This window comes from Corythoichthys intestinalis, chromosome 14 (genome assembly GCF_030265065.1).
Source record: "Corythoichthys intestinalis isolate RoL2023-P3 chromosome 14, ASM3026506v1, whole genome shotgun sequence".
Classification (NCBI taxonomy): Eukaryota; Metazoa; Chordata; class Actinopteri; order Syngnathiformes; family Syngnathidae; genus Corythoichthys; species Corythoichthys intestinalis.
In genome coordinates, this window is record NC_080408.1 from 49,064,538 (window position 1) to 49,080,386 (window position 15,849).

Sequence of the window (15,849 nt, forward strand, 5' to 3'; positions counted from 1 at the left end):
TGCAACAAATTTGTGATAATAATGTATTCACTCAAAAACAATCTGGGATTAATTGTGAGCACGGTAATTATTAAAACTATGCAACAAACTGGCAACAATCAAGAGTTAGCTATTAAACAATGGCACCAATTTGCGATTAATGGTGAGTTCACTATTAAAACAACGCAAACAAATTGTGAACAACAAATTTCAACAAATTTGTGATAATCAAGGGTTACCATATTTTGATTTTAAAACAAGAGGACATACAGTAGCGACTTATAGTCGACAAATGACATTAACTTGCAGTTAAAATGGCAAGTTAACAATTGAAAAACACCACCAGTCACATCATACTGTTCCAAAAATACATGATTTTAATGACAAACTGGAAACAGAAGTAGATCAAAAGCTGGTGAGGATGTTCTCAGCGAAACACCTGAAAGTCCAACATCAATAGTACTGTTGAAGTACAAATCTTCACCACAGTGTAAACTAAACCCCCTGACCCAATATGAAACGCATTGATCTGGAGCTGAATTTATACATCAAGGGCGTGCATTAGTAGCTCACTCTTGTCGCTCATCCAGATTCTCCGCCGGAACATTCTCTCATAAGAAGGGCCACTCAAGATGCCAGAATGTCGAGTGCTTCATCAGCTGAAATGGAACTAAACCCATCATCGATCACAGTCAGTCGTCCAGACTCTCCGGCGGCCGCTGAGCTTGTTTGGCGAGCGGCCTGAGAGTTGTGCCCTCATTTCTCCTCTCGCTGTCTTCAGTGTAGAGGTTGTGCTGCTTAATGTATTCTATCACAGAGTCCGAGATCAGGTATTTGACGCTCATTCCCCGTCTCAGAGCCCGTCGGACCTCTGTTGCGCTGGTCTCGTTCCTGACCCACTCTTTCACCTGGAAGAGTGGTTCGCAAACTTAAAAAAAATACTCAGAGGCATCATGACAAACTTAAAAATATCAGCGTAAAGCAGTACTTCTCAAATAGTGGGGCGGGCCCCCCCAGGGGGGCGCAGAGTGATGCTGGGGGTGGCGCATGTGACCTTTGGGAACATATTTTTTTGCCGAACTAGAATAAAGTGTAATTGCACATCTGCTAAGTGGGTGGCAGTGGCACTCTCATTTTCAGCATGTGCGCAGTATTTTTTAACCAAACAAGAGCATACAGCAAAGAGCACTGGAGATATGAAAAGCTAAGATAAAGAAATATGACGCAGCATATGTAGCATTTGGCTTTTGACTTTTAGTAGAGTGGGAGACGAGCAAAGACCAGTCTGTTTACTTTGTCTAAAGATGTTCGCAGCGAACAGCAGGATTTTTTAAAATTTTCAGCGAAAAGGTGCCGAATATTGCCAACAATCGTCCAGCGTTGTCAGTGTCACATCAGTAAACCAGCGAGCACTGTCAGCATCACATAAGGTGGCACACCAAGTTGCTCAATGCAAAATAACGCAACACCACAGCAAAGGAGCTGATACTGCCAGCAGCAAAAATAAAAACACTCTCTGTCCAATAACACTGTAGTTTTTGTTCTATTAATTTTTGTTTTTTCAGTCTAATGGTTTGGCATATTGTCCTCTTGAGTTAATGTTGCTAATCAATTTGACTTTATGATTAAAAAAAAAAAAAAAAAATTATTATTCTTTTTCAGTATCCAACGGTCAAAAAAATATATCGAGTCTATTTTTACAGTTTGGATGTGTTCTTTTTTTAACACTTTATTTTTCTTCTTCAGAGGTGTACTTATATGTAGAGATGTCCCGATCGGATGCCGATCGATCGGGTCCGATCACGTCATTTTCAAAGTATCGGAATCGGCAAAAAAAATATCGGCCATGCCCTTTTTTAATATATATATATATATATTTTAATTAAATCGTTTTCTGATTGTATTTAACGTAACAGACATAATATGTTACACTCATCCAGAGTTTTTAGTTTAGGCTTAAGGTAGGGTTATCAAATTTATCCCGATAACGGCGGTAATTAATTTTTAAAAAAATGTATCACGGTAACCCTTTAACACCGAACGTGTCGGCAGCGACGCGTTTATGCATATCGTCTTTGAAGCTTCGTCACGCTGTAATTACGTCACCCACGTGCCGCTGGTTGGTCTCATTTGAAAGTGCGGAAGTTGATGTCCACACCAGTTTTTATTTGAAGTCAATCGAATCGACCATGAAAAACGGGAGATAATGTCATTTTGAGTTTTATACTTTTATTGCACTCATAAATATGCATTAAAACGCTGCATGGACCATGTATCTATCTCCATATTTCAATCATTTCTTGTCATTCTTCAAAACCAAAAGCAGCACAAAAGACTACATATATCCCAAGAGCCGTTGTGATGTCAAGAAGGACGAACCGAATGTGGACATTTTTAATAAATTTCCGAGTTAGAAGCCAACAAAGGAAAAGGAGGCATGCTGAAGCAAGCAACGGCCAGTTTGAGCGAGCGACTTTGAAACGTGCAGAATGAATATAAAACTACATTTAGCGCAAGCTAATGCATTATTTCATTAACTCAAGGAGGAAGATGAGCCGTATTTGTCGTTTTTTTCTTTGCATGAGTCGGCGTCTCGGCGAATAGAAGTGACGGCAGCGCGCAAACGGCGAAAGAGTACGCTGTGTGACGTTGTGTGTGACGCAGCTCCGTGACCTGTTCAAGCTTTATTGAGTGCGCAAAAAAAAAAAAAAAAAAAACTTTATTGGGTCGCATGCCTGCAAATTTTGAATTGAACTGAACTACTTGTCAATATTTTTTAAAATACTTTTTTTCAATGTTATATATATTTTTTCTTTACAATAATCTTTTCAATTTTTATGTAGATGTGTGTTCGAGAAGCTTGACTGCATGTAGGTATTTACTTTTGATAAATGGTGTTATACTTATATAGCGCTTTTTCCACCTTTCAAGGCGCTCAAAGCGCTTTACACTATCTCGCCATCTACCTACTGGTGACGCAGCACCAGGAGCAACGTGGGGAGGTGATGGGTACAACACCTAACTTCACAAAGAGATATCCTCCAAACCCTTTTTGTGTTAGATGATATATATAATTTTTTTCTCTCACTATTTTGCACTGTATATAACCTGTTTTGACCATAGTATGTGTAAAGGCCAAAAACGCCTATGACCATACCTGCGTTTGTGTTGAATTGTCAAACATAAAACTATTCAATCTTATTTTGTTCTATTGAATGTTTATCCGAACAAGTTAAAATAAATATAATCAAGCTTCAAAACAGTTGGTCGAGCATGTTTGGTTGTCAGTGGGACGTCAACATTAAAAATTTTGAAAAAAGATTTTGGGATTTTTTTTGGGTCGAGAATGTGGATTAAAATTGGTCAGTGACGAAAACAACAGTTTGGACATGAAGTTCAAGGTGTCCTGAAAAAAGGGACCCAACTTGGCCATTGTAAACAATTTTTTCTTTGAAATATAAAGGCAACATCAAATGCATGCAAATTCGGCCAAAATAGGCTTAGGTGTTAAAGGGTTAAAATATTTAACGCAATTAATGCATGTGTTGCACTTTTCACTCACACATTGTCGTGCTCAATCTGTAATGGCGCCTTTTTACCTACAGTGCCTTGCAAAAGTATTCGGCCCCCTTGAACCTTGCAACCTTTCGCCACATTTCAGGCTTCAAACATAAAGATATAAAATTTTAATTTTTTGTCAAGAATCAACAAGAAGTGGGACACAATCGTGAAGTGGAACAAAATTTATTGGCTAATTTAAACTTTTTTAACAAATAAAAAACTGAAAAGTGGGGCGTGCAATATCATTCGGCCCCCTTGCGTTAATACTTTGTAGCGCCACTTTTTGCTCCAATTACAGCTGCAAGTCGCTTGGGGTATGTTTCTATCAGTTTTGCACATCGAGAGACTGACATTCTTGCCCATTCTTCCTTGCAAAACAGCTCGAGCTCAGTGAGGTTGGATGGAGAGTGTTTGTGAACAGCAGTCTTCAGCTCTTTCCACAGATTCTCGATTGGATTCAGGTCTGGACTTTGACTTGGCCATTCTAACACCTGGATACGTTTATTTTTGAACCATTCCATTGTAGATTTGGCTTTATGTTTTGGATCATTGTCCTGTTGGAAGATAAATCTCCGTCCCAGTCTGTCTTCCGTCCCAGTCTCAGGTCTTGTGCAGATACCAACAGGTTTTCTTCCAGAATGTTCCTGTATTTGGCTGCATCCATCTTCCCGTCAATTTTAACCATCTTCCCTGTCCCTGCTGAAGAAAAGCAGGCCCAAACCATGATGCTGCCACCACCATGTTTGACAGTGGGGATGGTGTGTTCAGGGTGATGAGCTGTGTTGCTTTTACGCCAAACATATCGTTTTGCATTGTGGCCAAAAAGTTCAATTTTGGTTTCATCTGACCAGAGCACCTTCTTCCACATGTTTGGTGTGTCTCCCAGGTGGCTTATGGCAAACTTTAAACGAGACTTTTTATGGATATCTTTGAGAAATGGCTTTCTTCTTGCCACTCTTCCATAAAGGCCAGATTTGTGCAGTGTACGACTGATTGTTGTCCTATGGACAGACTCTCCCACCTCAGCTGTAGATCTCTGCAGTTCATCCAGAGTGATCATGGGCCTCTTGGCTGCATCTCTGATCAGTTTTCTCCTTGTTTGAGAAGAAAGTTTGGAAGGACGGCCGGGTCTTGGTAGATTTGCAGTGGTCTGATGCTCCTTCCATTTCAATATGATGGCTTGCACAGTGCTCCTTGAGATGTTTAAAGCTTGGGAAATCTTTTTGTATCCAAATCCGGCTTTAAACTTCTGCACAACAGTATCTCGGACCTGCCTGGTGTGTTCCTTGGTTTTCATAATGCTGTCTGCACTTTAAACAGAACCCTGAGACTATCACAGAGCAGGTGCATTTATACGGAGACTTGATTACACACAGGTGGATTCTATTTATCATCATCGGCCATTTAGGACAACATTGGATCATTCAGAGATCCTCACTGAACTTCTGGAGTGAGTTTGCTGCACTGAAAGTAAAGGGGCCGAATAATATTGCACGCCCCACTTTTAAGTTTTTTATTTGTTAAATAAGTTTAAATTATCCAATAAATGTTGTTCCACTTCACAATTGTGTCCCACTTGTTGTTGATTCTTGACAAAAAAATAAAATTTCATATCTTTATGTTTGAAGCCTGAAATGTGGCGAAAGGTTGCAAGATTCAAGGGGGCCGAATACTTTTGCAAGGCACTGTATATAGAGAGATAAAAGGCAGCGTAAAATGAGTAAATTTTGGCAACCTTTGGAGCATTTTATTACTAGGCTAAAGCCTTACAATCCCTCTCCCTACGATTAGAAATATCATGGGAAGCAATGTGGGGAAGCAAGGTAGGAATTGATCTTTTTCTTAACAACTTGTTATTTCCCAACGCGACATATGAAGTGGTACAGCTGTTTAGCGAACGTACTTCCGGTGAACATTTCAAAATAAAAGCATGTCATGTTTGTCGTATAAATAATGATTACTGGAGTTAATCCCACATACTTCAGAATTCAGATTCTACACTAAGAATAGCTTTAAAATGACAACCTTTATGAAAAATCTGATTGGCAATGAATAATTATTATAATTATTATAATACTATTATATATACTAGTAGTAGTATACTATAATCTTAATGCTAGATATATTTTTTTTAAGAATGGTTTTGAATCATGTTGGAAAGGTGAAGTCAGTGTTCTGAATCTGTTTACATTTTAATTCTTTTGTACTAGTTAATGTTACCAGCATTTGATCTCATTGTTTATTTGTGATTTATTATTGTTATTTTCGTTTTTATTTGTACTTTATTAATCGACTATTTTACTACGTTTATTTTACAGTTTTTTCGCGACCATAGGGCGCACCGTATTAAAAGGCGCAAGCTCATATTCGGGTGATACAGTATTTTTGTATTCAACACACACACACACACAAGGCGCATCTCATGATGAAAAACTTACGCTCGTGTCAAAATGGACCCCGTTTTTATCTTAGCTGCCAACTTGTTTTAATGATCGGCCGAGCGGCCAAGAGCAAGGCGCCGCACCCGGCAGAGGCTCGTGGATTTTTTAAATCTATTTTATTTTACTACTTTTAAAATAAATGTGTATTTAAAGTCGAAGTTTTAGACTCCCTTTTCTGACGGTGGAAACAAATGTCGATGCAAAAAGAACCTACCACACACTCTGAGCTAACGTGATACTAGCATGCGCTAGCCTGGACGCTAGCGTATTTATTTTAAAAAGGCAGCGGGAGCAAAATGAGTTCAATTGTACTTTATTAAAGAATTTAACAAAGTACTCACGTCGATCTTAATGAATCCACAAATCCATCAAAATCCTCATCATCTGTATCCAAATTTAACAGCTGGGCTAGGTCTCCATCAAACACGGCAGCTCAACTTTTCTCTAGTCAGCGTCTTTTCTCTTAAAGGGTATGAAAACACTAAGGGGCTGTGAGATATCAATAGAACCGTTATGTGGCAAGATAACAAATATTAATAAAGTTAACAAAAAAATAAACCGCATTCATGAGCAATTATCGAAAATAGATCGAAAATTCCGGAAACAGCCGAATGGGGTGGAGACGTCATAACAAGGAAACAAAAGGTCGAGGCAGGTGCCATCGTTGTTTATCGACGAGAGAATTGCGTTCGTGTTTTATCAAAAAAATCGCTAAAATGGTTCAAACCTGTCATGCTATGTGTTTACAAATAGCCATTTGTCGCAATGTAGTACCCATGAGTTCCCGAACGCGAGAAAAAGAGCTGGACTATGCAGACAATGAGTAAAGTTCGTCAGTGCTAAGAGGGCTAATTTTGCAGACCCAGCCTCCGGAACGGTTTTGTGTAGTGCACATTTTACACCTGAAAGCTATACGAACTATGGACAAATGAAATCAGGTTTTGCTAAGAAATTGCTGCTGAAAGCAGATGCGGTGCCCACCTACACGCGCAACCACCTAAATGTCCCAAGATAACAAGAAAGAGGACGATGACTGGCTCTGATGAGACCACCCCACCATCCCAGGCAAAGCAAAGGAGGGAAATGGCCAGAGTGAGCACTCTTTTATAATAAAAAACATATCACGCATTGGATATAGGACTGGACACATATATAAATTATCGCTCGTAAAATATATAAAACAAATCCTCTAATCCCATTCATATTTGTGTCGGTTGGCAGAGCGAAAACCGATGATAGCACATTAAATGATAATTATTCACACTTGGGCGTTACAGCTACTGGGGCACGCCCCCTATCACACGCAACCTTCTTCAAGTTTCTCATGCAGCTTTAACTTATGTCCGCCTTTTCAAAAAGTGCTCAGTCAGAAAGACACACTTTTGTTCTCAGTCCACAAAATAGGCGCACCACAAATATTTGATTTTTACGCGCGCCTTAATGGTCGTGATAATACAGTATTCCGTTTTTGGTTTCTAACAAATTAAAGAAATTTTCGAGGGCCACGCATAATGATGTAGTGGACGAGATCTCGATATATGGCAGTCATCGATATCTACTGCATTCGATATCAGTTAAAAGTGTAAAACGGTCGACAGCAGAGGGCGATATTGAGCAAATCGGCGGTTTCACAAGTTGGAAAATTGCAGACTTGATCTGTTTGTATGTCATCTGTTTACCGCTGTCCACTTCGAGCATTACTCACTTGAAAGATGTTTTGTCGGTGGCACCAAAGGGCGTCCGACTCGTGCACGAGCCGCTCGGGTTGCAGCCCCCCTCGACTAACGCACACCAGGCCGAAACGGCCGACCACTTCCTGAATGTGGTCGTCGCGCCACAGTCCCGGAATCTTGAAGGTGTCCAGGAAATCGGCTCCGCAGAGCAACTTCAACTGTGGGGGTGTGCCTGAATGGAAAAATGAGAAAGTAAGGATTAAATTTCCAAATGGTGGGATTTCAGGTAGATTTTACCCAACAATCAACACATGAATTTCTAAACATTGGGAACTGTACCTGTCAAGTTTCGGTTTCGGCGTAATTTGTACAAGTGAGCACTGATTTCTAAATGTGTACGCCGTACGTTCAAAATCTGTACGTTTTTCGTGTTTTTTTCCTCCGGATTTTGTCACCGTTTCAGCAACGAGATAATGTGCGTTACTATGCGTTACTACATTGGTTCAATGACACGAGAAAAGTCAAAGACACAGAGAGAGAAGCGTATTTGTTGTGACCCTGTAGCAAACGTGATGCTAGGCTAGATGGCTTCAATATTTCCTGACTATAGCCGACAGCCTACAATCTACGCCTAAATATCACATGCATATAGAACTACATGCGAAATGACAGACTCGGCGGCATTAGTAAACAGCTGCCCTCTTAAAGCAGTTGACTTCTCAGAAAGGCTCTGTTGTAGTGAACCTTCCTAGCGAACCTAAGTAACTTTTGATCTAAAATACTTTTACAGTTTTAAAACTTTCACATGTCGAAAGGAGCTAATGCAAGGGAGCAATTTAACAACTTTAACAGTTGATTCACAACATTAAATGACTTCCAAACAAAGCAAAAGTTACTATGTTTTATTTTTTGTTTTTTTCTTTGAAAAAATGAAGGGGAAAAAAAAAAAAAAAAAAAAAAAAGGACCGGAAACACCAGTTACTTTGCCAAGTAACTAATTACGCTTACATTCAAGTAACGGAGTTACTACCTCAATTACTTTTTGGGAGAGGTAATTTGTAACTGTAATTAATTACTTTCTTAAATTAAAATTAACAACACCGGAAGTGTGCAGAATGAAAAGTGAGGAAAGCGGAGATTTTATTCTGCGAATTTGTTACAGAACACAATTTGCCCGTAACTATTGCTGGTCACTTCTCAGAATTAGCAAGAAATGTTCCCTGACTCAAAGATTGCATCGGTAAGTTAATTTTATCAATTGATCTTTTTAATTTATAATTGAACAAACTAACGAACTACCTTCAAGTCAAACTGAATTGCGAGCTGAATTGCCATGAAGTTGCAGCCATCAAAAGACGTGATAGAAATTGCCAAAAGTCCTACATACAATTATGACAAAAGTCACTGTTAAATTATATATTGATTGTTCTTTGATTGCATCAGGTTATATGTTACAATATTACCAATAAATTCATATTATTTTAAAAATTGAGTTTTATTTTTGTTTCATATTGCACGCTATATACAACGTTGTAAGATTAGTCACCAATTTGTAAGGGCATACGTCACTATTTGTAAGATTGCTGATGGCCTCGGGTTGACAGGTATGCATTAGGGGTGTGACAATATAGCAAAAAGGTGATAACATCAAAAGTTTATCCAGGTGCTTCCAGGAAAAATAAATATATGGTTTCAAAAAAGTTCCACTGTGTGTGTCTACGTTAGCTCACTAGCTGCCATTGACTGCACTAGACATCCAATTAATTTTGATTGGATTGGCCGTCTCGCGGCCTCAATGGTACTAAAACACCTTTTGTGGGCATTTACAAGAAAATTCTTCCTATTGAGTAACACAAAATCAACACAGGGTGACCTGTACATATCCCAAAATAAACAGGAAGTGACTGAAAATCAACTCATTGCCTAAAACTGGCTGCCGCTGAAGGCCATAGACGTGAGGCATGGCAGTGAATTATTGCAAATTGTATCATATCGTGAAGTGCCCAGCGGTTCCCACCCCAACTGTACATTTTGGATTGGTCTCCATGGAGCAAGCAGCGATCGAACGATTAATTTATATCGAGCGAGTATGTTCGAGATCCTTCTTGTGCAACGATGCAAAAGCACCGTGACCTGTGGTTGCGAACACAGTATTAAAAGCAGCGCATTAGAAAGATCCTTAATAGGCTGAAAGCGGCATTGGGCTTTCGCTTTTCACGTGTTCTAACATATCGCACGGATGCAAATCCTTCACACTAAGCTTGTAAAAGAGCAAAATTAGCAAAAGGAAAGATTTTGTTGAGCACTGGGCGCTTTTGTACATTGAAAAAAAGCTCAAAAGCAGCACTTGGGTACTTGAACGAGGGATCTTTATGCTCCTCCAATTTCAATTTTTGCTTAGTCAAAATTCCATTCATCTCCTTTCATCAAGAACTACAGAAAACAGTTATTGATTTTTTTCAATATAATAACAAGGGCTGGGCAACAATTACTAGCTTTAATCAAGATGACTCACATGCAATTAATTCACATTCTGTGCGGGTGGGAACATCTGGGCATCTCACGATACGATACAAGGCTCATTATAGACTCTACTCACATGACGTCACAACCACGCCTCCGCGCCATATCGTCCGTCTACTCGTCGTGTTGATGCATTACCGCTACGTCAATTCCTCCTATTATGGCGTGTTTTTCTGCTCGTTAACAATCATAATCAAAATGGTGAAGGCGTGTGTGGCGGTTGGATGCAATAACAGAGAAGACAGACGGAGAGACTTGAAGTTCTACCGTATTCCGAGAGACCTGGAGAGGAGAGCGAGATGGACTGCTGCAATTCGACGAGAAAACTGGGCTCCAAACGATTACCACGGATTATGTAGTAGTCATTTTATATCTGGTAAGATGCATTTAATATATATTTAGAGGGTTTTGGGCTGACAACCACAATTAAGATCATTGCGAGGCTAATCGCCGACAACATACAGTTTCAAATTCAAGATGCTTATTTCTTCCATCATCATTACATTTTGAATATTTACCTGGTACCAAGTGAAAGGAGCTGGCCTCGTCTACGGATCATCAGTTAAACAGGTGTGTCCAAACCTTTTGCAAAGGGGGCCAGATTTGGTGTGGTAAAAATGCGGGGGGCTACCTTGGCTGATTCACATAGAACAATATATTTAAACAAATTTTAGCAAGCCCTTCTGTGTGTCACATTTACTTACAGACACAGTTGTTGCGTGTTTTATTGAAGAAATAGTCCAATATCCACCTATCCTTGAAGCGTCGGCCATCGCAGTCAACTTTTTTTTTTTTATTGATTGTCGCCATTTTAGAGAATTGGAAGGCAAGGGTCACAAGTGGTAATGTTGCTTAGAGTGCTGCTCTTAAAGTTTTTCAAACTTTCGTGAGAATAGGCTGATTTTGTGTGGACAAGATTGTTGTAGATATCAGGGTAGCAGATGTCAGGCAGAGAGGGCGAAGACAGCGGGTCGAAAAATATCGATTTAGGCATCAAATATGGATCTGGCGAATGGATAGACTGAAGCTTTTCCGCATAATGCCTTTTATGCAACGCATCCAATGAGTTTACAGCAGTACTTCTCAAATAGTGGGGCGCGCCCCCCTGGGGGGGCGCAGAGCGATGCCAGGGGGGGGCGCATGTGACCTCGGGGAACATGCATTTTTTGTTTTTTTGCCGTACTGGAATAAAGTGTACTTGCACATCCACTCAGTAGGTGGTAGTGGCGCTCTCATTTTCAGAGTGCGCGCAGTATTTTTGAACTAAGGAAGAGCACTCAGCACACACAGAAAAACAGATATGAAGAGCAGTGTGCCACCGCCGTTTTCGAAAGCCGTTTTCCGACCGGACTCACTCACGCAGCGACCCACTGTCTTGTCCGGTTCTCACGTCGCCGCCCGAGAAGTGCCATTTTCGGCTTGGGATCGGCACGACGACCGCCCTCACCTACGGTTCTACCTCGGCCGCCGAGAATGCGCTTTTTTCGTGCCGTTTGCCTTTTAGCTTTGACTTTTAATATAGTGGGTGATGAGGAAAGACCACTGTTTACTGTGTCTAAAAATAATTATAGCGGACAGCCAGAAGCCAAATCAATTAAGACGCCACTTAAAGACATTAGACCCCAATCTCATTGATAAGCCGCTTGATTGTTTTTCAGTGAAAACGTGCCGAATATTGCCAACAATTGTCCTGCTTTGTCAGTGTTATATCAGTAATCCACTGAGCATTGTTAGCATGCTCATTGAAAAATAACTCCACACCATTGCAAAGGAGGTAAATACTGTGAGCCGCAAAAATAAAAGCTGTCCTGTCCAAGGACACTTTTTTTCCCTTTTATTCAGTTTTGTTTTTTCGGTCAAATTTTTTGGCATATTGTCCTCATGAGTGAATGTTTCTAATCAATTTTAATTTGTTATTATTTACTGATTTTATTACATTTTATTTTTCTGTATGGTCAAAAATGTACCTTGAGTGTATTTTTTACAGTTTGGGTGTGACTTTTTTTTAAATTCAGGCAAATTGATGCACGTCAAGTCTTCTCTGTTACAAACAAAACAATGTTAATAAAGTTATACTTTATTATAAGTTGATCTATGTTACTTTTTCTCTTTATTAGAAAAAAAAAGGAAACAATGTTAGGCAGATGCGTATTTATAATAGTAATTTTATAGACAAATGATACTATTTACAGTGGCGGCAGAGAGTTTGGGGGGGCGCGAAACATTTACGTCTTCCTTGGGGGGGCGTGACAGAAAATAATTGAGAAGCACTGGTTTACAGCGTCTGAAAGCACCGGGGCTTCCATGAATTGCTCTATAAACTGAACGACTAATTGAAACCATTGAGAATAGGGCTAAACAGAGACGGACATCATGGCGGCCGGATACAGCAACACGTCATTCTGTGACGTTGGTGAGTAGGTTCTATAGCGATCTTATCACTTCATTTTGACTTTGAGGCATTTACGGATCACTTTCTGTTGACCCGTGAAGGTCCCCAAATGAATATTCAAAATCAACAGTAGACATGTGCTGATTACCGGTTACAAGGTATTCTGTGGTATGAAAACGTCAAGGTTTCAAAACCGCAAAAATCTTCCATCATTGTCAGGGAAGCTCAAGTTTTAACTCCGTGACAAATACCAAAAGATAGCTCAAAATGAGAATAATGAATGAACCAGCCAAGGATTGTCTTTGCAAGTTTTATGTACAATACAAGAGCTCTTGGGTACAGACACGGACGCACAAAGTGCCTCTCCGCATGTGGACAAAAGAGAGATACAGGGCATCTCTCTATTTATGGGTCGACACCATAGAAACGAAACCGAAAGTTAATAAGAACATCTCAAGTTACAGAAAAACATCTCTCATAGGGGAAAATCCACCTTTAGCTATAACCTTGAATCAGCAGCTGTGGCCAGGAAGAAGTTTGATAAGCCATAGTTGCCACATTGTATTCACTCAGGGCATATTGGAAACAACAGGAACATGACAGTCCATATTTGGGCATATTGACTCCGTCTACAGTCGTCAAGGCTATGAGAAGGCCCACTCAAAAAGATTACATCAGATTATTCTAACAATGATACTCTATGCTATAATGTTCTCATGCAAGCATAACAAAAGCATTCAACATACTGGACTGTCTCAGGAAATTAGAATACACAATATTCTAATTTTTTGAGACAGTCCTGTGTATATATACAGGACTGTCTCAGGAAATTAGAATACACAATATTCTAATTTCCTGACTGTCTCAGCAAATTAGAATATTGTGTATTCTAATTTCCTGAGACAGTCCTGTATATATACACAGGACTGTCTCAAAAAATTAGAATATTGTGTATTCTAATTTTCTGAGACAGTCCAGTATAATGTATAATGTTTGTGTTTTAAGCATGAATAAATTCTCTCACAGTCATACCGTCCATAAGGTATTAGCTATTTTTATGTCCCCAAAATGCATGGAGAAATCCCTCGCTTAGAGCTGCAAGGTTCAACCCTCCGCCATTGGTTGTTGTTCAGTGTCAGTGAGTCAGCTGTGCTACACGATGGCTGGAGGTGGTGAAATGCCTGAACCCCCCCCATCAAAGAAAACTAAATCACTGGTATGGGAATACTTTGGCAACAGAAAAGTTAAAGAGAGCCACGGCTTAGAGGAGGAGGGCCAACCGACATGTAAAGCACGTTTGCGGCGGGTGGCTACTGAGGAGGCAATACCCCCAATATGATTTCGGATTTATGCAAAATTAAACACACTAACACCATCATAAACATTTCCCACCAGGTACGAGAGTTAACTCCATTGTGTTTAGTGTGTCTAGCGGTGGTAAAACGTGGTGTTTTTTTCTCTCTGGCAACTGTCTGTGTTGAGAAAGAGAGTGTGTGTATAATATAAACATGATACGAGTCACACGCACATGCTTTTTATTGAAAATAATTATTTTTATTCTGATGGTAATCATGTTGGGCTGTGGCTGTGGGTTCAGGCTCACCTAAAGGACGGCATTTAATTTAATTTTATTTAGAATATTTTTTAATTCTATTTTATTCCATAAATTTTTTATTTATTTATTTATTTGAACTTAACATTATACTTACGTTTCAATTTGCTAATATGTTTTGAAAATTAGAACTCCTGTTCAATGGAATAAAAAAAATCTTTTTTTTTTTTAAAACCCAGATATCTCAAAGTAACACATTTTAGAGCTGTGATTGCAGTACCGTGATACAGTGATATTTTGGCTTAAGGTTATCATACCGTCAGAATATCATACCGGCACATGCCTAATCAACAGGAAGTGACTTGTAAATACCCTAAAATAAAGTGACCTATAAATGCCCCAATCCAGGAAGACTGGTTGTGAATAGAGGTGGGAATCTTGGGACACCTAACGATTCGATTATAAATCGATTATTGATTCACCCTCCCGCTTTTAATGTTTTGTACATTAGTTCCAAATTTGTTCCAAAATTCTCTCAAGCTAAACCAAACTACTATTTCAGTATCAAGTTAACGGTTCAAAACAGTAAATAAAATACTCAAGTCCCCATTCGGTATCAGCAGATTTGGACTACATTCAAATAATGTTGTGAATCTACTGTTAAAGTTGTTAAAACTGCTCCCGTTGTTCCATAATTTCCCTTCTGTCTACTTTCGACATGTCAAAGTTTTAAAACGGTTTTATCATTTAAAGATGGATTCAAGTTAAGATTTTGCCGATTTAGGAGTATTTTAGATAAGAAGTTAATTAGGTTTGCTACAACACAGCCTTGTGGTGAAGTCTACTGCTTTAAGATGGCGGCTGTTTACAAATGCCGGAAAGCCTGGAATTTCACATCTAGTTCTCTATACATGTTTGTAACGCCGCTGTCGTCTGTCATTTCACATTTAGTTCCATACATATACTATATCTACCATAGCATTATGGCCCTACGTTTGTTGCAACTAGCAACTGGGCGTTGTTTGTAGCAGCTGTTGGCCGCAGTCAGGTATTATTACTTTTTTATCCAGCAGAATGAGTTGAACATGATATTTACTCTTGGTCTGTTCCTCATTGCCTCCCGAAGACCGCGCTGACTGTGTTTTACTTCCGCTTTACCTGGTATGATTAAATAATCGGAATTTGGATGTTTGTGAATCGTTTTCTAATCTTCCACGGCCGAATCGCGATAATCTAAGAATCGGAAATTTCGCACGCCTCTAGTTGTGAATGCTCTGTTTCAGTGCCATTGACGGCACTGGACATCAAATTAGGGCTATAGCTATCAAATATTTTAGTCATTGATTAATCTATCATTAAGTTAGTTCGAATAATCGAGTAATCGAAATAGCAACATTTAACGCATTGCAGAATAATTTTAGGAGATGTAAAACAAAGGCTTGCTAAGATTGCACTTTCAAAGGAGCATTATATGCGAATGCAAAATAAAATTCCCTCGTTATTTTTCAAACGATGCAAAATTGCTCTTTCATTTCACAAGAGCAATGAATGCATTTAAAAATAAAATACCTGAGCTTAGCCTCAAACGGTACAAAAAAAAAAAAAAAAAAATACGAGGATCGAAGTACAACAAAAGAACAATTGGCTAACTTGCATAGCAAAATTCCGCTGCTTTTAACAAATAATTGAAACAAATATTCCCACAAAAAACTGCTAAATATACTCCTA

At 39.2% G+C, this 15,849-nt stretch overlaps 1 protein-coding gene across 2 annotated transcripts in view; it reads right to left on the reverse strand.

Moving 5' to 3' along the window:
• Positions 1 to 333: 333 nt before the first annotated feature.
• nmnat3 (nicotinamide nucleotide adenylyltransferase 3) overlaps positions 334 to 15,849 on the reverse strand; it is a 34,521-nt gene continuing 19,005 nt past the window's right edge. Inside the window, exons 5-6 of one of the 2 annotated variants that reach the window (XM_057857632.1) lie at positions 7,687 to 7,886; positions 334 to 887 (exon numbers count right to left, since the gene is read on the reverse strand). In XM_057857632.1, coding sequence (XP_057713615.1) covers positions 672 to 887; positions 7,687 to 7,886 — 416 coding nt within the window. In that variant the 3' untranslated portion in view covers positions 334 to 671. The remainder of the gene's footprint in view (positions 888 to 7,686; positions 7,887 to 15,849) is intronic. The other variant, XR_009066974.1, reaches the window with a different exon arrangement.